This window comes from Chenopodium album, chromosome 13, assembly GCF_948465745.1.
Source record: "Chenopodium album chromosome 13, dcCheAlbu1.1, whole genome shotgun sequence".
In the NCBI taxonomy this organism is placed as follows: domain Eukaryota; kingdom Viridiplantae; phylum Streptophyta; class Magnoliopsida; order Caryophyllales; family Amaranthaceae; genus Chenopodium; species Chenopodium album.
Window position 1 is genome coordinate 12,492,262 of NC_137846.1, and position 27,883 is coordinate 12,520,144.

Genomic DNA, 27,883 nt, shown 5'->3' on the forward strand with positions numbered 1-27,883 from the left:
TGTCACCAGGCTGGCAAATCACCTTATCAAGGGCCCCTTTGAGAACCCGAGAAAAACCCAATCGACACTTAGGAGGAATAGATTTCACCGAACGAAACCGCTTAGATAGCAGATTATTAAGAAGAGAAACATCAAAAGCAAAATGAAGCTCACGAGACACACCAGGAACAAGATTTGATACCACCGAAGAAGGACCCTGCGGTTTTGGAAAACCATAAAGAACAAAACTCACAACACCATCCCCAGAATCAGGAGGGGCCACAAAATCATTAGGACCAGGACCATTTCGATACTTTGTACGAAGAGTATGCGTCTTGAAACACTCCCCACAAAGCCAAATGCCCATACGACGAAAGGTTGACTCCGCCTCCAAGAAAATAGCCAAAGTAAAAGAAAGAGAGTGCCGGGTCAAATCTCACGCACTTGCACACCAATGACGATCACGGAGATGAGTAAGCAAAGAGGTCTTTGTGAGCCCATTACCCCGACCATCACAGCACCCATTAAGACCCACAAAAGGGCAATGGAACGGAACAATAGGAGGCATAACACCCACGAGAAGATCGCCAAAACTGCACACCCAAATCACACCAACACTACAACAAAACCAGCCTTGAATTCACACCAAAACAGCACCAAAATCACACCCAAACTACACCAAAAACAGCAACAAAAAGCACTCCAAAACTTCACCAAAAACAGCAGCAAAAGAACACCAAAACAGCACCGAAAACAACCCCAATTATTATTATTATTATTATTATTATTATTATTATTATTATTTATTTTTATTTTTAGGGGTGAAGTGTATCATTATTATTTGATCACCATATTTCTTCTACTCTTTTAATTTAACTAGTTGTTGGCCCGAGCGCTACTCGCACGGTCCCCCAATTTGGTGATCTATGTTTGGTAATTAATGTGTAATTAGTCATTGTTGTATGTGTAGATTATTTCTAACATTCTCTTGGTAACGGAATCAGGTACATTTGTTACCGTTGAACAAAGATGAAATTTGATGGAATGGATTGTTTTGCTAATGAATTAATGTAATATATGTGTGTTGATTAGCAAAATAATGTCAATAAATTACTCACAGTTTCAAAAGCAGTAGTATTCATTGTGAAATTGTTTATTCGAAATTTAATGGGTTGTTAAACGCTTTGGTGCCAAAAAAAATAGTTATTAGTAATTAAAATCGAATTTAAGAACTTTGCTTTAAACGAATTAAAATTAATCTGATCACTTGGGGCATCAAAATGTTGAAAGGATACTTTTAACTCAAATGGAAAAGCTATATGCATACAAAATGTCTTTGTTAACAAATTTGCATCATCATAAGTATGGCGTGCGGTCCCCCAATTTGGCGATCTCTGATTGATTATTATCATTTAATTAGCTTATGTTTTATATTAATCATTATTTTATTAGCTTACTTGTAATAAAGTTATGTGTATTATAATTAAGTGTAAAATTTTTTTTCAAAATTTCTCAATGTGTATATATATATCCAATTTCTCTAAACAATTTGATTTAGTAACTTATAAAATTAAAAATTACATTTTAATTTGGCAAATTGGATGTTGTCAATCTTCCAATCTCCCTAATCGCAGCACCCAATGTGCAATCTTCCTATCGCCCTAATCACACTACTCAGTTTGCAAATCCTCCAATCACTTTGATCACACCACCCATTTTGTCATTCCTCTAATTGCCTTGATCGCACCACTTAGTTTGCCAATAATCCTCCAATCGCCCTGATCGTAACACCCAGTTTGTCAATCTTCTAATCACCTTGATCACAACACCCACTTTAAATTTACGAGGTGAATGTATGTATAGTGTTACAAAAGAATATAACCTTTTTGATATTTGACTCCTAAAGCTGAAATGTCTTGATTCCTGAATATATTTCATATAGCAACTCAGAATTATCAACCACTAATGCTTAGATAAATGAGTCATGTATAATAGGTTGAGCTATGTTGAGACCCTCAACATAGCTCAACCTACTATATAAATAAACAATCTATAACATTCAACATTAATCAATCAGTTTTAGTCACAGTCTCCATCAATATTCCTATTGACTATTTCATTGACACTTTACTAACCAAGGTTGGTATTATATTAAGTGAATGTTGACTTGAAGTGTAACTGCTACATGGGAATTGCACAATAAGAAATTGAATTCATTCAATTCAGTCAACACACCTCAATATAACATGTTTCCAAATAGTGAAACAAGCCTAATTGTTCAAAATATATAGACAATGAAGTCTCTGTCTACATAACTGTAATTTATAATTGTATAAGTAACTAAATCAAATTGTTTAGAGAAATTGGATATATATATATATATACACTTATGTTCATTTAAAAAAATGATCAATACCTTCATTACCTATCTTCAAAAATAATTTAAAAATGGTAGATCATAATAGTTTTTTTCATTTTACTACTCTTTCTCCTAGGGTTTGTTAGGTTTTCGATTTTTTGTTTTTTTTTTTGTTTTTCAAAATCATATGATATGTGTCATATAATGAATAAAAAATTAATTAAATTTATTAAACTGATGGTAATTTTGAAAATTGACAACAAAAAAGTGAAAACACCTTTTTCTTGTTTCCTGTTTTTGGTTTTTTGTTTTCAAAAAAACTGAAAATTTAAAACAAAAAAACAATGCCAAACAAGCCCCTAGTTTTTAGTTTTTTAATTAATATTATAAAGTCAATTCTCACTTATTCTCTCTCAATCTCTCCTTTAATCACTTTCCTGTTGTCTTAGAATCCTCTCTTAGATTGATTTTGAAATTGTACGAACTATTTCATATTCTATATGAAACCGTACTATTTTATATTACCATATACCTTCAAGAAAAGTTCTTCTGATACCTATTGCGAGCTAATCAATAATTTGATGATAATTCTAAGATAATAATGATTTTTAAGACCCTTCGTTAATTATATCATAAGCTGTTAGTTACAACTTAAACTGGTTGATTGGCTGTACATGTGTTTTTTTTCCTTCAAAATTTCCTTATTATAAACACAAAAAAACTATTTTTTTTAAAAAAATTTATTTATTTATTTTTAGGAAGCCACTAGGGCGAAAGATGAGAATCGATCTCAAGATCACCTGAAACCGAGAGGGAACTCTAACCATTTAAGTTATCCCTCACTCTCAGAATTTTAGATAATATTTAATGAATGAGAAATTTTTTCATAACTTAAATAATTTTTAAAAAAATCAATAAGAATTTATCAAAAAATTTAAGCATTAAGTTTTATAGAGATGACAAGAATTATATAAAATATTATTTAAAGAAATTGTTTGATATCATCTAGTTTCTTAGTGATAGAGGTAAAAATACGAAGTATATCTATCTTCATGGCCTCGTTGGACACTAAGAACCAGATAAATAGCTATGTAAATACTTAAGTCATACAAGTATAATGAATCTGCAAAAGATCTTAACATAGAGCATGTTGCAAAAGGTGTAGCTACAAAGTCAGAACCGAGGGTTGAACAGCTAGAACTATAAAAGGCATACGCATTCTAGACACTAACATGGTTTAACAAGAGTGTACTATAGTCCCCATTCATCTCCAGATAGCCTATAATAATTCTCTTATCTTCCATAGGAAAGTATGACCTTGACCTTACCCCTTGACCTTTCAGCATAAGGGGAGCGACGAGGAGAATAACCTTGACTACCTCGATAAGGTGAATGTCCTGGTGACCTCCTATGGTCATAGTCATCATGACCACCAAACCCACCATGGAATTTCTGATGTCGTCCTAAAAGGTTATATCATTCAAATGTAGAAACGAAAAACATTTAGCTGGGTCAATATATTAGAAGATCTGCAAGAAAAGGGATAAGAGAGAGAGAGAGAGAGAGAGAGAGGGAGGGGGGGAAGATTTTACCTAACCCAGGATATTGTCCGGGTGTTGGTGTCCATGGTCGTTTTCTCCTTGACTGAAAAGCAAGACAAACATCTCACTCAAACTATACTCAATGCAAATCCTAAAACAATGTCAAGTAAATGACATATAAGCAGAAAAGAAGCACTCTATGTTACTCAAATAGTCACTGAAATCATACGGCACAGGAACAAAAAGGTTGAAAGTAAAACAAGGGAAAAGGCAACCTAAGGGTATATAATGAGACATGAGGAATAAGAGTACAACCACATACCATTTGCTATTTGGATTCCAGAGCAACAATAACCAAATGTATACATAGGCTCATAGTGCCAATAGCTTAATAAACCAGGGTAGGCCAAAATATCCAAAACGCCAGAGCCTATGTGGCAATCGATGGTAAACTAAAAGGTGTAGTTTAATCTTTAACAAGGTAAATACTTAAACTACAAAGTTTCTACCGAACTTTAATCCACTCATGTACGTTAAGAGACTCACAGAATGACATAGGTAAAGACTCGCCGTCATCAAATAATTAGCAAAAATTGTTCCAATTCAAATGTTTATTTTTGTAATTTATAATTAAAGATTCAGAAATCATGTTGAAATTGCAAAATAGTCATAACAACTGCAGTATTCTGATAACACCACATAGTTCTATAATGCACAGATCAGCCTGGTAGCATACAACATTTCAGCAATGTGGTAGCAGATGTAATGCAACAAAAGAATCATAAATGCAAAATGAGTGTGATGCATTCATAGAGCTATAGTTCTAGGATTTAAAATAAAGTTCATGAAGAGCACCTTAGCTAAAACTCATCTAATAAGCCTATCATTCTATCAATATCACTTTTATGGTTGGAGATAAGTTGAGCTAAAACGAATATAATATAGGCACTATACTAAATAAAGTATAAGCTATCATTCTATCAATATCACTTTTATGGTTGGAGATAAGTTGAGCTAAAACGAATATAATTATAGGCACTATACTAAATAGAGTATAAGATATAAGCAAATGGTATTGGCATTAAATTGAACATTTTATAGCATTATCTTACTTTCACCACAACCTTGTCAATATAATAATAAAAGCACATCAATCTCATGCAGATACTAAACAGAATCCATTAATTAGAGATATTTTTTACACTTCTAAGTCAGCAAACCATGTTAATAGTGTGCATAATAATTTCCTCTATTTTGGTTGCGTTACCCTAAACTCCTGGTTTCCTTATACCCAATCTCTCCCCTCAAGGATTATAAATTTCTACCAGTTCCTCTACCACATCACTCAAGGCCATGAAGTCATGATCCAATCATCAATACTACCATGTCCATAATCACCATCCTAACCCACCTGCACCATCAAAGACTAAGAAAATAATCCTCATCACTACCATAATCACCATCCTAACCCACTTGCACAATCAAAAACTGAGAAAAAAAACAAACATTTCAAAGGCTCAATCTCAACTCTTATGAATCAAACTAAGGCCTACCTCTAATCAATCATTAAACTTAGCAAATTAAAGGATAATCAACTATCATCAAACACTAACATCAACCACAGTCAACAGTTTGATGCCCCAAAATTAAACTAATCAAAAAATTCAAATGGATAAAGAGATAAATCACACATTCAGTATACAGAACATATGCTTTTTTATTGGATAAATATCAAGTGTGTTCAGATTTTATTGCTATTTTGGCTTTCATTTTGTTTATTAAAAGGAACAATCACAATTCTAAATACTATAAATTTTCAGCTAAGAAAAACAAAAATTTGTTGTTAGTTGTAATCAATGATCCAAATTATACAACCCAAATCAAGTTTCTTTCAATTTCCCCCCAAAATCCCAGAACCTAAAATTAAAAAGAAAAAGGGTATAAATTCTCCAATTGGAAACCAACATGTTGACAGGTCATCTATTTAAGCAAAGAAACCCATGGATAGAAACAGAAACATATAGCAGTTTGTCATTCCCAACATCACCAAAATAATGTACAAATCAGCATATCAATGAAAATCCAAACATACCTCGGTAAGCTGGTCTTGCCAGGAAACTCAGGTTTATATCATATGCTACATCTAGAGTCCTTGAATCCTCAACTTTGACAAGAGGTGTTACAGAGCAATTGTATTGCAAAAACCTAACTGCGAATCCATAGAGAACAAGGTCTTGCTTACTTCTAGTAGATTGCAACCTCTCTCCAGTCTCTTTAGAAGCTTCATCCTGACCAACAATAACATGCAATAACGGTAAGCTTGGCCCTGGATGATCCATCACCATAGCTGCTAAAACGAAAGCAGAAGCTTAAATTGACTATACTGACACAATTGGACTGAGAAATTGATATTCGCTAACATTATAAATAAATAAAAACATTACCACAGCTCATCTGATAACATTTGGCCCACTGGCACCTGGAAAGGGGTGCTCATTGTTGGGTAGCTGTAGCTGTTGCTGTTCCGACGCGGCTGAGATTCTATACCATATATAACAGAAGTTCCAATGGGAAAAAAAGGCATAAAATCTGGCTAGTGTAGTCTTGAGTTTTCTGAATGTTTTCTTCAGGAAGATTGCGTTGTTTCTCATGAAGTTATGATAACCGAGTATGGTTAAGTCTTCATGTAGAATATCAAGATCATAATAACTCACTGAAATTGTATTATGTTTTTCGGTTTGTAGTAATTTCTTATAGCATACTCAGTATTACCAAGGTGATGTTTACTTGAAATTTTAAGAGGGTGACATCAAAGGCTAGCGTGCTAAAGAAACCCGTCTAAATATGATATGCAGCATCCTTTTTGTTCATTTTCTTGCAGTGGATGAAAGCTAAATAACCTAACTTATATCCTGCTAAAGATAATTATTCTCATGAAATCTGATACCATTTTTGTAAGAGGAGCTAACATGACATCCAGATATTTTTATATACATGTTGAGAAAGTTTCTTCTAGGATAAAGGCGCAAAATTTTGTGTAATCAAATTACATCAGCTATCTGCTGTTTCTCCTGATTTTGCCTCTCAACAGTTTCAGCAACAACAGTTTCAGGTATTAGGAACTTAATATTCTAATGTCCTACTTAATCAGCTGCAGCAACAAGTACAAGACTACCAATTGTAATTAGGAACTTAATTATCAAATCATAAATACAATTAAAGGTTCAGAAATTCATTAGTTCATATTTTCAAATAGGTATTGTATACAAATGTCTCGCACTTATCAACAAATACTTCAGTTTGAAGTTATAAGCAAAATTGTTTCATACCATGTGGAAAAAAAACACACATACACAAAATTTCAGCAGGCCAATGAGTCAATCTATAAGCACAAAGAAATTTTTACAAGAAAGTTTACCTCTAATATCCACACAAAACACATTCTAAGCTTCATGAACACACCCACCCCAAAGGCCCATCTCTCACATCTCAAAGAAAGAGTTATGCATAAGGTAGCTAGCATTCTGAATAACAATCATGTTAAACCAGAGACAGGAGTAATTACTTCTACCGATTACCTAGGCTCTGATTCTCTGTGTAAATTGGATTCAGGGTTTCTTAATGTTGACTGGTGATGCTGTTGGCTGCTGACATAACCTGTTGTATACCGTGAACCAGGTTGCAAAGACTGATTGAAATCCTCCATTGCTAATTGAGCATTGTCATCGGACCTCGCCGACTTTGGATCACAAGACTGCTTTAAAGGCAGACGGCAAACATGACAAGTACATTGCTTCATTAGCCAAGGATCAATGCAAGAAAGATGAAAATTGTGGCCACATTTGGGCATGATTCTCAGCACTTCTTTTTCTTGATAGTCCCGCAAACAAATAGAACATCTGGTCATAAAGAAGACAGTAATAAGCAGTAATTTCTTAACTGTTCACAACTGAAAGATAACATTTTAACAATGAGTTTATTTTTGGCAATTGTACTCGATACTCACTGTAGATCTTCGGTGGAGTTAAAAGCATCCAGGTGAAATTTCATCGTGGGTATTGCAGCAACCGCTAACAGTTCAAGGCCATCAGTCCTTTGCTCTAGCTATCACAAGAAAAGGACACAGTAAATGTGTTACAATCAAATTAATTTTAGTCCATTGTTGCAAAAATTGCTACTTTACTTCAAAATCAATATCAAAAATCAAAATTCCGTTAACTTCTATAAAAGCTAAAACCTTGTAAAATTAACTAAAGCATCAAGGAGCTATTGCGAGGAGGTGAGGTGAAGAGGTGAGGCGAGGCGACCGAGGAGATGAAGGTGACATATATCAAGACTACTAAGATCATGGAAAGATTGAAACCCCAGCCCTTACTATTTTTCTATTTTATAAAAACCGAATCTAAAAAATGTAACTTTTTGATAGGATAATACAATTTCACATCAAAAAAATAAAAAATTTAAAAAAAAAATCTAAAACAACCATCAATCATTCTAATTACTCTTACATCCAATAATGTTAAATAGTGAAGCAAACATAGTTTAAATTCAACCATCAATCATTCTAATTGCTCTTACATCTAGAAAGAGGGGGCATAAGCATTACATTGCTCTTACATCCAAAAACTTGCATATGAATCAGTTAACTATCAATATTTAACCTCCCTTCCAAATTAAGCATCAACATATAAGATAAGAATACATTGATCATTACATTCCTAGTACAAAATCCAGCATTTGAATCTCCAAAACCAACATAACTTAGTCTAATTCAATGTAATTTTCCCCCAAACTAACAAAAAATGTGGAAATTTTTCACATTGAGCTATAATCCAACAAAATCTAGATTCAATGGAGCTATAAATAATTCATATAAAGAGATAATCAAGAATTTAGCTGCTATCTTCCCAAAAATTTAAGAAATTAATGACTATATAACAACAATAATCATGAAATCAAATTATACCAAGTTTCAATTAATTAAACAAAAATAAAACAAAAAAATCAGTTTAATTGCAAAAAATACAAAAAATCTCACCCATATCCATGCTCATAATAAGGTAAATTAAAGAGAAGGGTTTCGACACCATCGAAAACCCAAGCATCCTTTTCATCGCCGGAAAAATTAGCGGACTTTGCGGATTCCAACTCATCTCCGGCGACAACTTCCGAATTCAAAAAGTATCGAGCACTGGTTAATCAAAGCATTGGGTTGGAAAGGTGTCCCAAATTTCGGCATCGTTTGTTTCGACGGAAAACCGACATCTTTCGCAGAACAGTTGGTGTAGACACCTAATTGTGTCTCCCAAAAACCAAACCCAGTGATGAGTACCTTTCACATCACTTGATTATCGAACGAAGTGAAAGTGTGAAAATTCTTGTGATGCGGTTGTTTTAATAAAATTCTTTCCTTCTGTTTTCGAAAGTATACTCTATTTATTGAAAATGGTTCAATCTAATTCAGTTTGGTCCATAATAAGGGTCCAATAATAATGTAGTTGGGTTGGTCTCGAAAAAAGCTTTCCAGCGATATATTATAAGCCCAATTCTGATGAATAATGAGGAAGTTATGGCCAAAATACTAAATTGGGCCTGAAATGGTTTTATTGCCCGATGATCTAGTGGAGGACCCATTAATTAATATTCCTAAAATTATTAGGATTGATTTTAATCTATTAGAATAATCTAGAAGGTTTTTTTGAGTTCTAATGTGATTAGGATTAATAATTATATCTTTTATAAAAATAAAGAATTCTATTTGGATTAAAAACAAGTGTTTAAAGAGATTAAATATGATTTTTAAAGATAAATACGGACGTTGTTAATCGAATTTAATTAGATTAAGGATTCCGTACAGGTTTTAAGAAAACGCGTGAAGCAGCGCGGAACGATAAAGTTGCCGCTGAACGACAAGCCTGTCACACAGCGACAGGTCTGTCGCGTCGCGCTGGACTATGTCGTTCTGCGACAGAGGCAGTTTTATTCCTGATAGGATTCGGTCTTTTTCTGATCGTTTCCGAGCTATTTTCTCTATAAATAGGGTCGATATTCTCCGTTTTTAAACCATTAACAAGCTTGATCATCAACAATCATCCAATTCTATTATCTTCTCTCTCAAAAGCTAGAAGCTTATTCTTTCTCCCTCTTTCTAAGTCTAGCTTTTTTCAAATAAAATACCGCGTTCACGACTTCTAGACGCACCTAGCTAAACTTGACGTTGCCTTCGCCCTAGACGTGAAAGGTTGATAATTTTTGAGGGTTTGGTCCCAAATCCCTATTTCAATTATTTAATTTAATTGTTTGATTTAATATTTTCCTTGAAGTTAATAACGTGTGTATTGTTTTGATAGAAAGATATACGAGGCATCGAAGTAAGTAATTTAATTTCTTAATTATTCTTTTGATATAGAAATCATGCTTAGATTATTTTAATTCTTAGTATCATGTTAGGATGCTTTTATTGCTTTCTAGTGTCATGTTTAGGGTATTAACTAATATTTTTAATATCATGTATGTTTCCAGTATCATGCTTAGGTTGCTTCCTATTTTTTCTATCATGTTAGTATTATGTTAGGGCTAAAGATTTGATCTTTATTGTTAGTGACATGCTAGGATTTGTTATTAATCTTGTTAGTATCATGCCTAGGATCGTTTTGATGAAATTGATATTATTATTATTATTATGATTTGTTGAATCAATAATATTATGTTGCTTGATATAATATTGTTATTGCTTGATCACGTCTTCTCTTGTAGGATTAAAGGGAATTTGTACTTATAATCACGCTAAATAAGATAATTAATAATTTTATTTAGGCTAATGTGATTTTAATTCAAGTGATCGCCAATAATAGATTTGTTTGTGCATTAATATTCAACCAACATAGATTAAATAGGTTAGGATTAATCTAATGATTGTATGTTGATCGAAAAGTGCATATGAATATGAGAAGAATAAAGTAGAGGCCTATTTTTAGGGTAGGTTCAATCTCTTTTAGGTTGGATTTGTACCTTCATCCCCTAATATCCAGTCATGGTTCAGGACCACTATGGAGTTAGCGATCTCATGGATCGTGAAGGAGTGTAACCTTTACCCTGTGAACGGTTTACAAGTTCCTAAAACTTATTACCGACTCTTTTGCTCTAGCTTCCTTCCCTTTGGACGCCACCATGCTTAATTGTATGATCACAATGGGGCTCAAGTGTGGGATGATTGAAATATTCCCTACAGTTGGTCACATACAACTTTTGAGTTTCGAGCCTCGAAAGATCTAATTAACAAAGCTGCAACATAATTCGATTAATTTGATATTTTAGATTGATAATGGAAAAGATATTCGGATGAACAAATGAAAATCTGACAAATCAATTAATTTGATATTTTAGATTGAAGAAAAATTACAAAAGAATTGAAGCCATACGAATTGATACTTCGAGGAGCAACTTAGTGGAAGGCATGATTAATTGCTTGCTTGCTTTGCTTTGCTCTGATTCGATTGAAGAAGGTTTAGAGCAGTTGAAGAAGAACTCTTCAATTGAGGAGAGAGAAAGTGAATGAAGAGAGAGCAAACACATGGACACCAAGCAACGAAGGAAGTTAAATATTCAATATTATGATGTAAAGGCCCATGGTCATCGTTAGAGTTTAGACTACTACATGAAACTCAGATCAATCAATCATCTGGTTCTGTATGTAACAAAAAAGTATATCAAATAGACCATCTAGGCATCTATGTTCTGCCAGTTTAAAGGTTAATTATTTAATCACGAGGGAATAATGAAGTTATAGTATAAGCATACAACAACTTATATATGTAGCACCTAGGCTGATGAGAGGATCACATTTGCTCTTTGTCCTATTCCAGACAGACATCACATCTACACCATGAAGATCACAATGTCACAGCAATAGAAGATAAAAGCACTCAGTAGTACATTACAAGTATCCTTTAAGCTCTGTAATGATTAAAATCATTCGAAAATCCAGCAGATTATTCATGGAAAGACAAATGAAGATTATTTCAATCAGCAAAAAAGCCTTTCTTTAAAAATAGGAATACAATTCTTAAACAGAATGAGCAGTGCGTCATGAGCATTTAGTGACCGAGTGAAGGAACACTTTGTCTACCATACACATGAGGTGATTCAAACGCAAAATAAGCAAGTGAAGGATGTAACCAAGGGCTGAGGTTAATCGTTGAACATCTAGCTTTGAGAAATAACAAATCATTTTAATAACTACATACTTAAGTATAAAATCCATCATTTTGATCTATAAAACTCGAGCTTTAAGACAAAATACTTCATTCTACCCTGACAAATTTATACAGGAATAGCTCATACAATTCTCACCCGACCTTAATGAGACTTTGGGCCATTGGAGAACCCGTGATTCCCAGACAAAGAAACCCAACACGACCTGAAAATTCATCTGCAATAATACACATTGATATTCAGTATTGGCTAAAATTAATAAAATCATTATTCATCAACATAATTGAAAAAATCTATAGTGAAATTACTCAGAACCTTCAAAAGAACATTAATTGTATCGAAAAATTCTGATTCATTTCAAAAGATTCAGAAATAAATGTCCAATTTTCATTTGACAGTCAATTTGTTGCTCATGCGTTTTCAGGTAACAAGATCTGAACATGATTTTATTTTAATAATCATTAAGCCTAGCATTTTAGCTGCCTGAGATAAGAACTATGCCAATAACCAACCTTTTTCAGAAAAGAGAGCAAAAGGCAAACACACGCAAGGAAATAAATGTGTGGGTGTGGAGCTTCACCTTCAGCAATGGAGCTTAGACAGTGGGAGTGGAGGCCATGGAACCGGTCCTGTTCTTACGGGTATGAATCTCTGCGATGTAAATTGTTTGACTTTCCTCCCAAGTGATTATACGAGTCGCCCATCAGTCAACTCGGTTAACTCGTCCCAGTCTGAATTCTTCTACGACTTCTCTTCTCTACAATTTTGCGCAAATTTTGTGAAATACAACTTTGGTAGTGAATTTTTCTACCAAATTCTATAAAATCCGTGAAATGAAGAGGTAAAATTATGCAATTTCTAGCTAAAGATACATAATTGTACATAAATTGAGCTTGAATATTGTCGTAGAAGACAATCAAATTTTGGAAACAATCACTATTATTAATTCAAAAATTCTACCTTTTTTTTTATCAAAATAACAGCTTAGCGAAGATTTTGTAAAATTTGATCGAAAATCAATTAGAGAAAAAGTTTGATTGCTCGATTTCTTATGATGTTGTGAATCAACTGCTACTTTGAATTAATACACCCAACTTCTCTCTCTGTTCAAAATGTTGACAATTTCGAGCAAAGAAAATTGAAAAACCCTCAAAAGAAGCCATCTTCAAATCTTAATATACAAAAAGTAGAATTATGGCATGGTAAAAGGGAATTTTATTCAAAAAGTATAGAACAAACATTTAAGCCAGCACAGGTGATGTGAAAATTAAAGAGAGCATAAGGAATATATATGTGCGGCCATAGAGGTCTAGACATACCTAAGCAAATTCATTGGCAGCATTCTTGGTCCTTGTGGAAATTTTTCCTTGCCTAGCCCTAACATTGACAACCGCTCCACATATCTCATCTCCATGATCAAACTGCTCCCCAATCATCACCAGCAGCTGGAAATCAATCATCTAGGACAGAGGCAATATAGAAATATGCATTTAAAAAAACTGTAACAGGATCTCAAAGTCTATCGTGTAGAGCCAGGATGTATAAGATTTTCCTTTTTGGAAGGTAACTGTCCACTTGCCTCCATTAGCACAGATTGTATCCTCCCATTTAGGCTCAATTTTATTCTTGAAACAATGAAAATCTGCCCCTACAGCCAATTTGCTTGGAATGGTGTATGTTGTTGTAAAGGCTGAAATGGGGGGAAAAAAGTAAGCGAAATAGCATTCAGGATAAATCTTAATCATATAATTAGAAATTACAAAACTTTAAAGTCTACAGCATGTTCAAAACTTCAAATTGTTGCTAACTCTGGTTTTCATACTAAGAAAAAAATTCATACTAAAGTTCAGATTTCTCAATATCATTCTAATATGCCACATGTCGAGAGTAAAGGCATAAGATGATTCTGTATAACCTACGACATGAACCACTTTGCAATTTTACACTATTAAACATCTATCACTTCATCCACCCCCTGTATTTAAAAGGCATGAGTTGGCGCACTTCGATGAGCAAAAAGTAATATTGGGACATCAATAACATGGATATCAGAAATGTAATAGTCATCAACAGCCAAAATTCAATGAATAATTTCTCAAGTAGTGTCACTTATCCATAGACCTATGATATTGTTTGTAAGCAGATCCAACAACCTGGTATTCTGGTAACAAATGGTTCTTCCAATATCCAAAACGAATGCTCCAATCTATATGAAAGAGCTAAATCCTTCTCTTCCCCTAAATTTTATCATCAACGATATACCAAATGAAAGTAAAAAAATTGACGCTATTATACTATTTAACCTATAAATATCACAAGAAACCCTCACTAATCCTATCAAATGCCTCGAAAAATCAAGTTGCTCACATAAATCATTAACCCTGATTCACAAATTCAACACTCCCATTTTCTTAATCCAAGCATAATGATCAACAATTAGCTACGCTAATTAAGAAACTGACACAAGAAATCAAACTAAACAAAATCACACAAGAAAACCCTAGTCACCACATAACATTTCTCCAAGAAAACGAAATCAATACCCTAATTCAATCACCCACATCACAAAAAGATTCAAACGAACCAAATTCAATAAATTCACAATCAAATTAATATGAAAAACAAAGATGAAAAGAGAAACCTCCAGAATTCTTCAACAATAGAGAAAGTGTAAATGGGTCGAATAGAGCTACCACCAAGCAGCTTGTTTCGAGTTAGCAGTAAGATTATCGAACCAAAAAGTCCAAGCATTCTCAAGAGGATGAGTTGTTGCGATTGATTTTCTGGGTTTTACGGCATTTAAGTTGTCGTCGATAATCTCGCCTTACTCCAAATCATAATCGTTTTGTTTCAATTCAACTTCAAATATCAAAAAATCAAAACCCTATTACCTTCGATTACGCTACAGTTGAAGAATAATCAAACCCTAATTGCAGTATCAAAAGATAGAAACATACATTAGGTTCAATAGACTGAAAAATCTCACAGCACACTTCAACGGAAGTAAGAGATCTGATAGTACGCTATAATAGAAAAAGAAATCGAAAAGCCCTAATTCTTCAAAAATTATCCAAAAAGAAGATCAAAACCGAGATTTTTTTTGTTGAAATTGCACAGAATCCAAGAGGAGGGAGAAGCAAGACTCATTTCTGGAGGCTTGTTCAGCAATGGCGACTATAGATGAGGTAGGAAAGAGAAGAGCTCAAAAACAAATGTACACCAAGCGAAGAATGAAGCAAATATGACAATTTTACCCCTGGAAAGTTGGTGCTTCAGCAAGGGGGGTAAAGGGCAGTGTCGGTATTTCTCTGTTCCTAAGGAACAATAAATTTGGAGAAAAATTGGCGCTACAGTAAATGCACTCGGGACTTTTATAAGAGTTGAAAATTTTATTTTCCAAACTATGCTACTCTTTCTATATAAAGATACATCTCTTATGATCAATATAGTGTAGTGAGAAGTTAGATAATGACACCATTGGAAAACTTAAGATTCAGCATGTTGAGCCCATGAGTAAACCCACATGTGAGTGGTGTATTGTCCCACATTGGTTGAGTTTATAAGTGAGAGTTTGTATTGGGGTGTGTATCCCACATTGAAGAAACAAGAAAGTTGTATCCACTTTATAAGGCTAAGGGGCTACTCCCCTCATTGTCATATGATTTTGAGGTGGAACCTCCTTAATCATATAAAGTGGACAGTTGTGACGGGTGTGACCCAGGCCCATTTATCACAGCCATATCAATGTAGGATTGGAAGAAATCAACTCTAAGAAAATAGATATTTCAACCTGATAAATCATGCACAAAAACTTTAAAAATGTATTTTAACAAATCTCTTTTATTATATTTAACTAGATTAGAACTCGTGCGATGCACGGTTTATATAAAACCTATTTTTAATTTGTACATTTTAAAAATAAATGGCTATTATACATGAATATAAATAAGAATTACGTACAATTTTTAATTTTAAATTTTTCGATTTTCATCAAAATTATGATATAGTATCTGTTCAACATCGTCTAATTCATAATTCAATGTAGGAGGTTTATCAGCGGTTATTTAAAATTGTTTCAATTTCCTACGATAAATTGATACGTTTAAGTTGTAATGTAGAAGCTTCTATTATTTAAATTTCAAAAATGTTAAATATGATAGCTCTACCAAAAAAAAAAAGACATCATCATTGCATTTAAGCGGAAATTTTTTTTATTAAGAGACCGACATGTAGGCAGTGGTAACGTCAGCATCTTCTGTTTTAGTAATAGTTAATAGATAAATGGCAAATCTTAAAGTAAAACCTTTTTTTTTTTTAAAAAAAAAAAAGAGTCATATAGGATTTGATATGGTTGGTATTATATTTCAAGCCCAGGATGTCATTTATATCTCATGTCCAGGATGTAAAAGAAGTACCACTCTAAGGAAAACAAAATAATTAAAAAAATAATAAAATGGATTAGATCTTATTATGTTGAGAAGATATGATTTACTTTCATAATTATTATGATTTTTTCTTAAATATACATTAATTTAATTCACATGCACCACCAATTAACCATACAATATGTAGGGATAATATTAATTGTTATTTTTCATGGTCGGAGATCCAAACTTCATGACTTTACAATACTCTCTGCATGGTGAGGATATCCTACACCAACAACCAGAACTCGGGAATGAAAATGACAATAACCTAAGGGATGCAATAGTAAACGGAGATACAATTAGGGTTGGAGACGGGAAAAGAATAATCTTGTCAGCATCATTCACCGGAGGCCCAAGATACATGCACCTGAACTGCAAATTTTATACTACACCCTAGTGTAGGGTGTTCTGCCTACACCCCCCTAAAGATACATTATTTTGTAGCTGGGTAGGGTACTAGGGTGTTCTACCTACACTCCCCCTTAAATCTAACAACCTGTTTTTTTTTTCTTTTTTCTTCCGTTATTAGTTTCCTTTTTTTTTTCTTCCTTTTTTTATATTCTTTTCTTTACTTATTACTCAAGCTATGTATATATATGATTTTAAACCCACATTTTCTCTCTCCTTAATTGATCTTCATTTGATTTTAATACCTGCATTCTCTCTCCTATCTTAGTTTTTATCTCTTATTTTATTTCAACTAATTTATTTGCTTATTTTATCTAATTTTGATACTGATTGTTGCGCATCAATGGCTATCTTTTCTTCTGAGAATAACGATCATGTTTGTGAAATAATCTGGAATTCAATTGGTAGACTCAATCATTTTTTTCATCAATTTGAGTTATTATGATCTTAATTTGTTATTTTTTTCTTTTTCTTTTCTCAACTCTCTGTTTTTGTGAATGCTCTTTATATCTCTCTCTTTTTTTTTCATTTTGTTATTTGATCTAGTTTATATAGCATAATTTTGTTACTCGATGTATTTTTGTAGTTTTAATATGTATTATCTATTTTACTAGTTCGCTTAAGAACAATTAAATTATGTTTTGGTGGATTCTAATTTTCATAGTTTGTTATGGCTTATGATGATGAACATTTTTAGGTTGTTGATACTTGTAATTTATTTTATTAATCTGTGTTTGAGAATTACGTAGATTTTTGTTGGTACTTTTAATTTCTTTTCTTTTTTGTTGTCTTTTTAATCAAGTTTATAATGCTAAATAATCATTTATTTTTTATCATATGTACTTCTGTTTCTGATATATTAATTAATTAATGTTCATTTTTAAAGTGATAAATGATCATTTGAGTATACAATTTTGTTTTTGATAATATTATATGTTAAAATTTTAAAATTTGATCATTTGCAGTTTTGTTATTGAACATTATATATATTAATGATTGACTATTTTTAAACCTATTTATGTTCATTTACAATTGTAAATTATAAATTATTGCAGTGGAAAAAAAAAAGGATGATATTGTTTATGAGAAGCAACTAAGTCTAAATTTTGGACAAAGAATTTAAATCTCAAACAGAAGCTTATGAAATATATAACAAATATGCTTTTAGAAAATATTTTGGAATTCGAATTGGAAAGAGTAAGAGGCAAAGAGATGAATCATTTTTATGAAAAGATTTGTTTGTTGTTTGGAATTCGATTGTTTTTTTATGTGTGTCATATATGAACAATTATAGTTGTTATTATTGATTGTTTACGGTTTTCATATTTTTGATGATGATTATATTATTATTCTTATGCTCAATTTCATAATAGTAAATGATCATTTATCTTTTATATGTGTGTTTTGTGGTACATTATAAGTTTACTCTTGTTATATTCGAATATATATTGTACATTTGCATTTTAACGAGTAACATTGTTTTATAGTTATGCATATACGTTTTTATTATTGAACATATTTTAATATTTGTTATTTTTGTTGTGTTAAAAAAAAGTTTACTTATATAACGATAAAAAAATCATTTATATATATTTGTGTTTTTAATATATTTTTGTTGATCAAATGTATTATTGTAATTGAACATTTTTGAACACGTTGAACAAAATGAACAAATACTTTTTATTAATGAACAAAATGCCACATGTAAAATTTATTTAAGGAAGGTGGGAGCTTAATTGTGATTTCTTTTCCAATTAGCTGAAGAGTTATAATTGACAATTGTTTTAAAATGGAAATGCTCAATCACAACTTTGAGTTATTTTGATTATTTAGTTTTTTGTTAATGAACAAATTTCTTCTTTGGTATGACCATTATATATATATATATATATATATATATATATATATATATATATATTAATAATACATATATAATCTCATGAGGGAGAATAATTTAGTTATGGGTCAATTATTATTTTAAATGTGATTTAACATATAGAATTATTAAAAGTTGTTTAATTTGCTCAAAATTAGCCATCAAAAGATCCGATTTTTGCCCTAAATAGTTCGAAATTTTCGAACCCCTAAACCCTAATTTTTGAAAAATTCGAAACCCTAAATCCTAAATTGTGAATTTTGTGTTTTGGATTTGATTTAATTCGATTACTATATGATTTATGATTTTAATCTATTTGATTTCATGTTAAATTTTTCATGATCAAATTATTTAATTTCAGAGTTAAATTGAATTGGGGATTAATTTCATGAAGAACCCTAATTTCAAGATTGAATATGATTTAATTTTGAAATTAATTGGATCACATTAAAATTAATTTAATTTTTAACAAAAGATTTGTTTTATTTTAAATTAAAATAAAAAAAGATGGGTTTTGTGTGCGGCAGCCTCGACTGGGTGGCGCAGCCACGACGGCTGCCGCTGCAGGTGGTCTGGAGGGAGGGGCGAGGTGGGGCAGCAGGCCAGGTCAGGTAGTGCAGCAACAGCAGCACCGTGCAACAATTGCGCGGCACTACTGCTGCTGCTGTATGTCGCTGCTTGCGGCAGCGTACACCGCAAGGTGTATGGCCACCGTGGCTGGCTTCGACTGGCCACACCAATCCGGCTGGGGCGGGATTTTTCAAAAAAAAAAAAATTATTTTATTTTTGGATAAAATCATATTTTAAAATTAAAAGATAAATTTTGATTTTGAAAAGATAATTATCAAAATTAAAGTTGTTAATTTTGTTAAGTTTGGATAAGTTTTGAGAAAAAAGATTTTATATGGATAATAATTGATTAAATAATGAGATTATCCCATAATTATTTTAGGATAATAATTGATTTAAAATATTGTGATTGGCTAGGCAACTAGGATAGAATCTCCTAAATTAGTTAGGAAATAAATATGATTTATCTTCCATAATTAAATTAAGATTTGATTCTATCTCATACCTAAGATATAATGTATGATAATTTATGATAGGTAATGAATAATATATGATATTATCTAATTGTGGTAATTTAATTAAAATATGAGATATTTATTGCCATGATTCTTTAATTATGAACATTCGATGTTGTAGTTTAGGAGAGTATGATGAGTGATTTATTATATGACACTTTATAATATATGATATTATTTATTGCTATATATAGACTAGTATGGCCCATAGATTCTAAATGCGATCTGCGCATCGTTTCGTATTTTTGTAATCTAAATACGGTATGCGTACCGTTAAGTATTTTTGTAATTTATTTTATTTTATTTAAGTAGTAGATAGAATATAATAGTATTGCAGGTTGCAGTTAACCCAAGAAGCCAATGGAGTGAAGGCCCAAAGGAGCTAGATGGATAAGATCCATAAAGGTTCAAGTGGGAGTTTTGCTTTATTAGTTTTCTAGGATTAAGGGGCCATACTATGTCATTTTATTTATGCATTAGTAAATTATGCATGTTAGGCTTTATTTATGTTGATTGATGATGCGCTAGAGTTCACTAAATAATTACAACATAATAAATCTAGGTTCCGGAAATATTGAGGTTGCTTTTCCAATTAGATACCCAACAATCCTTCGATCGTGAGTGACGGGTCGGCCTCAGCAGAATGTCACTTGTTATCTTGGGTAATTTGGGGTAGATCACATTCTACATATTTGATTGGTTATACTCAACAAGGTTACCTGAAGCGTTTAGAACCTTGAAGCAAAGGGTAATAATTAAACATGAGATGGTTAATTATTCAACCAAGAGTTGCAGGAATCACAATCAGTAAAGAGTTTACTTACCTTGAAAATGTAATGCTTGATGGTAGGGCCTCAGTTCGGTCAACTATTACACGAATAAAGGATCTTGGAATCACTTAATTCAATTGGGACACATATTATGAATAAAGTGTTAAAGTAACCTATAACCTTAATTTAGGTGCTATATGGATAAACATAATTGAATTTTGCATTTATATACAAGTAATATTTTGTTCTAATTTTATTTTAATATATAATCTCCTCGATTGAATATAAAGTAGAGAAATGTTCTCAGAAGGTTAAAAGATAATCCATAAACCTATATTCCAATTTTGCTAAGATGGTTCTAAAAGGCAATTTAGAAATCCATGTCACATGTCTAAGGTTGGTTTTATTCAAAATGTTTGAGTAAAATGCCAACACATCTTCATTTTGAAAAGTGTTTCAAGGGATATAATGAGATGGGAGGTACAAACCCTCTAGAAGACAAGTATAGAAATCCAATAAAATATCTTATCTTCAATATGATTGATTATAAGAAAGTGATTGGAAGTCTCTATGATCAAAAGTTGGTCAAATGACGTTATTCTTCATTCATTTCATATGGAGTTAAATAGTTGATTAAACTCTAATATGAATAATGATTGAATAGACTTAGCAAAATCATGAAAGTGCTTAAAGAAGTTAAGCAAAGTATCATTTTGAACCTAAGAGAAATGTTCAAAGTGGTTCAAAGGGAAGGGTTTAAGAATATATGCGGATTGCATTAAGAAGGTTTAGGCCAAGAAATGCAAACAAGTTGCTATCTCTTAAACCTAGAACTATTTACATGCTAAAAGCTGTTATGAACAACAAATGTTTCCAATTTAATGGACCAATTCCATTTGATTAGAAACTGCCTCATACAGTTGGAAGGTAAAAGAATGGAAATGTTCCAATTTAAGAAGTATATTATAGAAATTGATTTAGCATATTACTACTTCTTGGACATGTGATGTCATGTTTAGTTCTCTCTCATTGAGAATGTGGTTGAACTAAATGAAGAAGTATGGCTAAGGGAGAAATAGTTTAGAAGCAAATGTTGCTATTTCACAAGTAGAAACTACAAGTTTAGAAGCAAAAGTTGCAACCTTACAAGTAGAATCTATATTTCACCTTACCTAGTAATTGACTAGAATTAAATAGATGTTATTTATTCTTGCCATTATCAAAATATACCCATTCAATGTTAGTAACAACTAAGCATTGAAGATTCAAAAACGTGGAGTAAATGTTATTCTATGCTTTATTGAGCCACGATATGTTTTGAAAAGCTAAATAGGTTTAGATCTATATGAAAGATATAGATAAACCAGATCTATATATAAATTGTCTCCAAAATGTTAATTAATTCGAATGAAAAATGAACATTGCATGCGGAAGATCCAAAGGGATGGACTTTCAATATCATTAGATTGTGAATCTATTGATATATGTAAATATCATTCTAATTTGAAATTTTAACAAAGTCATCATTTAGAGAAATGATGATATGAGCTCAAGGTCTAATACATATCGATTTAAGAAAACCTAAGGTTTAAAGGCTAGACACGGACAATGAAACTTCATTTGTGATATGATCACTTGTGCTTAATTGAAGCTAAAGTGTGAAAGTTTTGAAATGTTCAAACAATCCAGTATGAAGTTCAGAATCAACTTGACAAGATAATAAATACACTACAATATGATTGTAATGGTGAAAGTTTGAGTCAAGACATTTACTTGGCAATATATTCAAAATATTGTGATATGATCGTAATAATGAGAATTTAAGCCAAGACCTTGATAAACATCCAAGAGTTGTGAAATTGTTTTACAACAAACTCGGAAAGAAAATCTTATGAAGTGTCTATGGAAGGAGCTATCAATCTATATGGGATATATTTTGATAATGGATGAAAATACCCTATCTTTCAACCATTATTCAGGGGATATACTTTTATAATAAGCTACAAAACTAAACTAAACTACATATGTCAAATCAAAATATAGCAAAGGCTTCATATGTGATACGGATAAGAAAAGTTCTTATAAAGTCCTTCTACAAAGCAAGGAATAAAAGTTGTATTAAATCGTTTGATACACGTTCAATTCCTATATAGAGCACGGGGTACTACTACACAAGTCATACTTAGCACAAAATGTTTGTTGCTCAAGTAGGTGCCCTTTATGAAAAAGTTGTCCTTTCCAAAAGGTCAAGTGGGAGTAGTGTAAATCTCGAAAGAGTTCGAGAAAAGCAACAAACAAACATGGTTCAAACCATGGTTGGTTCACCCTATGCTAAATGTGCCTCTTCAAGAAGGCAAGTGGGAGTATAAGAATCTTGAAAAGTTTGAGAGCCTTGAAAGAGTTCAAGAAAAGTTAGTTCGAAAATCTTGAAGAAATTTGAAAAGTTAATCGAATAAAAGCAATAATATGAGCATGATTCACCTCATGTTATAAATGATAACGCGTGGTCTCATTAAGTGTAATGGGAATAACAACCATGTGTCGAAGGTAGTACATTCCAAGTGCACATCCTCTATTGTCATTTCTCATTGAAAACTAAACAAAGTTATTGTATAAGTTTCAATTGTTGCATAAAAACCCACAATGATGACTAACATATGTAAAATTAGCCAAAGAAATATGATTTCATATTGACTAAGAGTTCTAAAATATTTATTTTGTAACATGATGATTATGCAAGTAATAAAGATGATTTGACAAGTTATAACTCCAAGTGGTTTAAAAACCATGAAATCTGAAATAGATTCTAAGTCTGTAAGCAAGTGTATGACACTTGATTAATTTGCCTAATTGGGTAAGACCCATTGTAAGCTAAATAGACAAGGAAGAAAAGTGTATTCTGATCAAGCAAAGACTTGTTAAAGGATTCAACTAGTTCATAGTATGACTATGACTACGATGAAACCTTTACATTAGTCATGTTGTATTGCAAGGATCTATTAATGATATTTTAATGATTTCTACCTTATGAGATTTGGTATATGGATTCCAAACACTTTCTTGAAATTGTTCATGAAAGAAGATTTGTATATGATACAATCAAAATGATTTTGAAAATCCAGTAATCCTAAAGATGCATAAAAGATCCTTAAATGATTGAAGTAAGCATCATGGAGTTAGTGCTCTTAATTTTGCGAGTTAATCAAATCGTTTGATGTTCGCGTAAAATAAAGAAAAGGTCTTGTGTATACAAGATGTTTAGTGGGAGCTATACAGTCTTCTTGGTTTAGTATAAAGTGCAATTATTCATTGCTTGAAGAGTCAAGTAATGGTTAATGCATTTTGTATGAAAAACCTTGAAGAGGATGATGAGTAAATTTGGGATTCAAGATCTATAGAGATAGGTCGAAGGGTGTTTGAGCTTGGTTAAGAAGCTTATATTGATAAGATTCTTATAAAGTTCAACATTATAATGAAAAGAGTTTCAATCCCATGTAACATGGCACAAAGCTTAACAAGATTCAATGTTTTGAGAAATTAAAGGTTGATGAAATTAAGGTTTTAAGTGATGCTCCTTATGGAATTTGCAAAGGGTGCATCATACATGTCATGGACTATACTCGTCTACAGGATTCACATGTTTTAAGGACAAGTGATGATAGATTTCAATCGAAATCCAATGTAACGTCGGAATACAAATTAGAAATTTCTAAGTTCCTTGTGAAAGGACGAAGGAAGATTCTTAGTGTATGGAGATGAATATTATTATAAAATTTAGAAGTTGTAAAATTCATATTTGTGATAATGTCTCATGAATTGTACTTACTAAACCCTTTTCATGACCAAAGTATGAGAGTCATGCCAAGGTTCTTGGATTGAAGCAAGTTATGTAATTTAAGTTGTATGTGTTTTGAGAAAACATATCACATAAGTAATACATTAACTTGCAGAATTATGTTTATCAATTGAAATAATGTTACAATCTTATTAAATTATGGTTTTGATGTTAAATAAAATGTCCAAAATAATTATGGATTGATGGGCTTATTAGGTTAATGACCTGGTGAATGAAACCCTACAGGTGAACAAAATCCATATATTATTTAAGTTCCTAGTTCGGAATCATTAAAGTGGACATAAATGATTTCAATAAATGGACTAGCATGTAAGATTGATTGGATAGCGTAGTTTCATGGGCTATAGGGGCATAGTGATGATGCTCGGTCAATCACATGGATATGCATGAATGATGCATGATTGAACTATAGACCTACTTTGAAGTTCAAGTATAGAGCTTCCGGATATATTAGTGGATTCCTTTGACATGAGTGGAACACTGATTCCATTCAATGATTGATTTAATTGTGGTACATTCAAACGTTTACCCGTAACTGGAGATTATAAAGGATGTTTCACGGTTGCTTCAAGAGTTGAGTGGGAGATTTGGTTGCCACAAGATTGGATTGAGTTTACCTATTTAATTAGGAATGTGTCTTGGCCCCTTGAAGAGGGAGAATTTAGAAAATGCATGGCCGTGCTCAAATGGATTACATAGTAATCATTTGTTTTGTAATTCTAACTCAGACTTCAAGAAAAGATTTGTAGATTAATATGATCTCAACATGAGATGCAATCATATTATCAAATCGACGCACATTGACTTAAGGAATTTGAATATTGCGCACTTGTCTCAGACAAGTGAGAGATTGAAGGAATTATGTCTTCGATAAGTGCAATTACTAGATATATCAAGGATCACTATTATGGAGATAATAAGTTCATTCTTTTGGGTCGTCATTGTTTGGTGCTAGATATGACAAATGATTTTTGAGCTAGTTAAATAGTCTAAAGCCTAATATAATGGTTCCTATGAGGTCACACAACAAAGATATTGGATTAAACAAGTAAGAGGCCCATTAATGGGCGTTATGAGATTATGACATACCATGAAAGGTGTTGGGCTAGAGTAGTTTGATTAGGATTAGGAATTTGGGCTTGACATGGACTCTTATTTAGAGATATGATCTATAAATAAGATCCAAGCCTAGGGTTGACATAAGACACAATTAACAGTCAGCGAATTGTAAAACAAGGCAACCAGTTTTCCTAAACCCTAATCTCCTTTTCTCTCTCCTCATTCACGGCCCCTCCCCTCTCCTCACATCCGTACGGCCGGCGCCCCTTCGTGGTGGCTCGTGGTGTTCGTTGTGGTGGTTCGTGGTTAGTTCGTGTCTCTCTTCTCCGTTGAAGGTTGATTGAAGTGTTCAATCACGACTAACTAGTATTAGTGGAGGTTTAACTTGTGCCCGTGGACTAAGTAGAGGAATCACGCTTGGGGTTCTTTATCTCCCATTGTTCTTGCTCGATCGCACGTGGAATCACGTCTCAAAGGTACAATTATATGTTCTTTTTGTGTTATGCAATGATCTTGGTTATTAGATGCTTTATGAATATAATTCATGAAATTCCGCTTAGAGTATCTAAAGTCCTATATCGGGGACCGTACCTGAATAAACAGGTCCGGTTCCGGTCTAGACCTGAAAAATCAGGTTCGGTCTGGGTTTGGACCTGAATAGACCTGATTAGTTTTTTTTCTTCTTTTTTTCTTTAATAAAAAACCTGCTGACCTATTAATTGACATGTTAAATAAAAAAAAGAGCATCTTTATCGGTTTCAGGTTCGGACCTGACAATTTCGAGTTTTACCCGGACCGAACCTGAAACCCGGAATCATGGATTTTTAAGACCGAAATCAAACTTGAATTCACCGGTCCAGTTCCGATCCGGTTCAAACAGGTCCGGTTCAGGTTGGTTTTCAGGTTCGGGCCAGTTTGTGTGCACCCCTAACACCAAGCTGGCAAGCTATGTCATACTTTATGTTATTTTTTGATGCAAAATATTAATATGTAGTGAATGACAATATGAATAACCAAATTCTTTTGAGAAAAATATGAATAACAAATTTAATTAAAAAAATTGGGTTATAAATTAAAATGTAATATCATAATATTAATCCTATGTAATGACATGGGGCATTGCCTTAACCAAAATCCTAGACTGAAGAAACCATATTATATATATATATATAAAATATCTCTATTTGCATGTTAATGTTTTTAATACGCAAAATGAGACATTTACCTTATTTTTTAAAAAAAAAAAAATGAGCTCAATTTGGATTCTTAAGACCCAAAATAGCCCCCAAAACCATTAACAGAATATTTTTCAACACGTAAATCGATAAAAATTATTAATAAGTGGAGAGTGGGTCCTACTAACGAAATTTGTTAACAGCGAGATAACAGCAAGGTTACTGCATGTCTGTATACTTAATACATATACCTGCGGGTTACTGTGTGAAAAGTGCTATATGGAGGGGCACGGCATAGAAAAGTAAAATACGGATAGTTATTGTGTAGAAAAACTCAAAAAATTATATTAAATGAAAAATAATTTCAATTCAATTAAAAAAAATCAGTTTAGCAAAAATAAGGTGAAAAAAATTAAAAACCTAATCATATCATATCATATCATGTCATCACTAATATATAAAGCTAGTCTCACAACCAAGCCACGAGACAGTGACACTTGACATTCCAGTTTTTCGCCAAGTGTCGGCGCCATGTAGGCGACAAATAGATATTATTACGACACATATGATGCTAAGTAAGCGAATTTTGGATAGATTTTTTTAAGATAAAAATGTTATATAGAGTTTTATTATCCCTATACTTCTAATATTTTATATGTACAAAATTAATCATAACTTTTAATAAATATCATATAACTCGGTTTTATTTTTATCATAAAATTCGTTTCAAAAAGTTCTTTAAAATAAGATCCATTTATAATATATTTAATTTAGTTAAAAAAAATAAAGAATCAGTAAAAATAATAAGTTCAATAACAATAATTTCAAGTCAATAATAACATACATATCTATTTACAAACAAAACTACTAAAAGTACACTATTCTATCAAAACAAACATTTAAAAAAATCGGATGTATAATAAAATATTGTACATTTGTTATAAAGTTATTTTAAAATGATCAAAAGTTACCATGAAGTTACCTTGATATGAATAAAAGTATTTATGTTGTATTGATAAAAGTTAACCGAAAAAGTCTAAAAGTTATCCTTAATTCAATAAAAGTTACCTCGATGTACAGTAACATTACTACTGTACATTGGATGTATATAAAAGTTTTTGTTCAATAAAAATA

The 27,883-nt window shown here is 32.1% G+C and overlaps 1 protein-coding gene and 1 pseudogene across 4 annotated transcripts; both read right to left on the bottom strand.

Moving 5' to 3' along the window:
• Positions 1 to 3,468: 3,468 nt before the first annotated feature.
• LOC145576331 (RING-H2 finger protein ATL52-like) lies at positions 3,469 to 9,153 on the bottom strand. 3 transcript variants are annotated; one of them, XR_014098361.1, is made up of 6 exons: positions 8,918 to 9,153; positions 7,886 to 7,983; positions 6,324 to 7,778; positions 5,972 to 6,167; positions 3,931 to 3,982; positions 3,469 to 3,801 (listed from the first exon to the last, which is right to left on the bottom strand). XR_014098361.1 is itself a non-coding variant. In XM_081634100.1 (6 exons), the coding sequence occupies exons 2-4, from the start codon at positions 7,927 to 7,929 to the stop codon at positions 6,059 to 6,061; spliced, it is 474 nt and encodes a 157-aa protein (XP_081490226.1). In that variant the 5' UTR covers positions 7,930 to 7,983; positions 8,918 to 9,153; the 3' UTR covers positions 3,469 to 3,801; positions 3,931 to 3,982; positions 5,972 to 6,058. The 3 variants fall into 3 exon arrangements, 2 of the variants coding, with proteins under 2 accessions (XP_081490226.1, XP_081490227.1); XM_081634100.1 differs by having other exon boundaries at positions 7,458 to 7,778; XM_081634101.1 differs by lacking the exon at positions 8,918 to 9,153 and adding an exon at positions 8,117 to 8,907 and having other exon boundaries at positions 7,458 to 7,778.
• A 2,911-nt stretch (positions 9,154 to 12,064) lies between these two features.
• LOC145575232 (eukaryotic translation initiation factor 4E-1-like) lies at positions 12,065 to 27,848 on the bottom strand (annotated as a pseudogene). Its single transcript, XR_014098260.1, has 6 exons — positions 27,818 to 27,848; positions 14,735 to 14,916; positions 13,618 to 13,783; positions 13,413 to 13,539; positions 12,674 to 12,850; positions 12,065 to 12,310 (listed from the first exon to the last, which is right to left on the bottom strand). The product of XR_014098260.1 is annotated as a eukaryotic translation initiation factor 4E-1-like (transcript).
• Positions 27,849 to 27,883: the final 35 nt, after the last annotated feature.

Coding starts and splice junctions, on each gene's coding strand:
- LOC145576331 (XM_081634100.1), bottom strand. CDS start 7,929: ATGAAATTTCACCTGGATGCTTTTAACTCCACCGAAGATCTACA. Junction 7,779..7,885: donor AACTCCACCGAAGATCTACA/GTGAGTATCGAG, acceptor CTTTATGACCAG/ATGTTCTATTTGTTTGCGGG. Junction 6,168..7,457: donor CACAGAGAATCAGAGCCTAG/GTAATCGGTAGA, acceptor ATTGTTGGTCAG/GATGAAGCTTCTAAAGAGAC.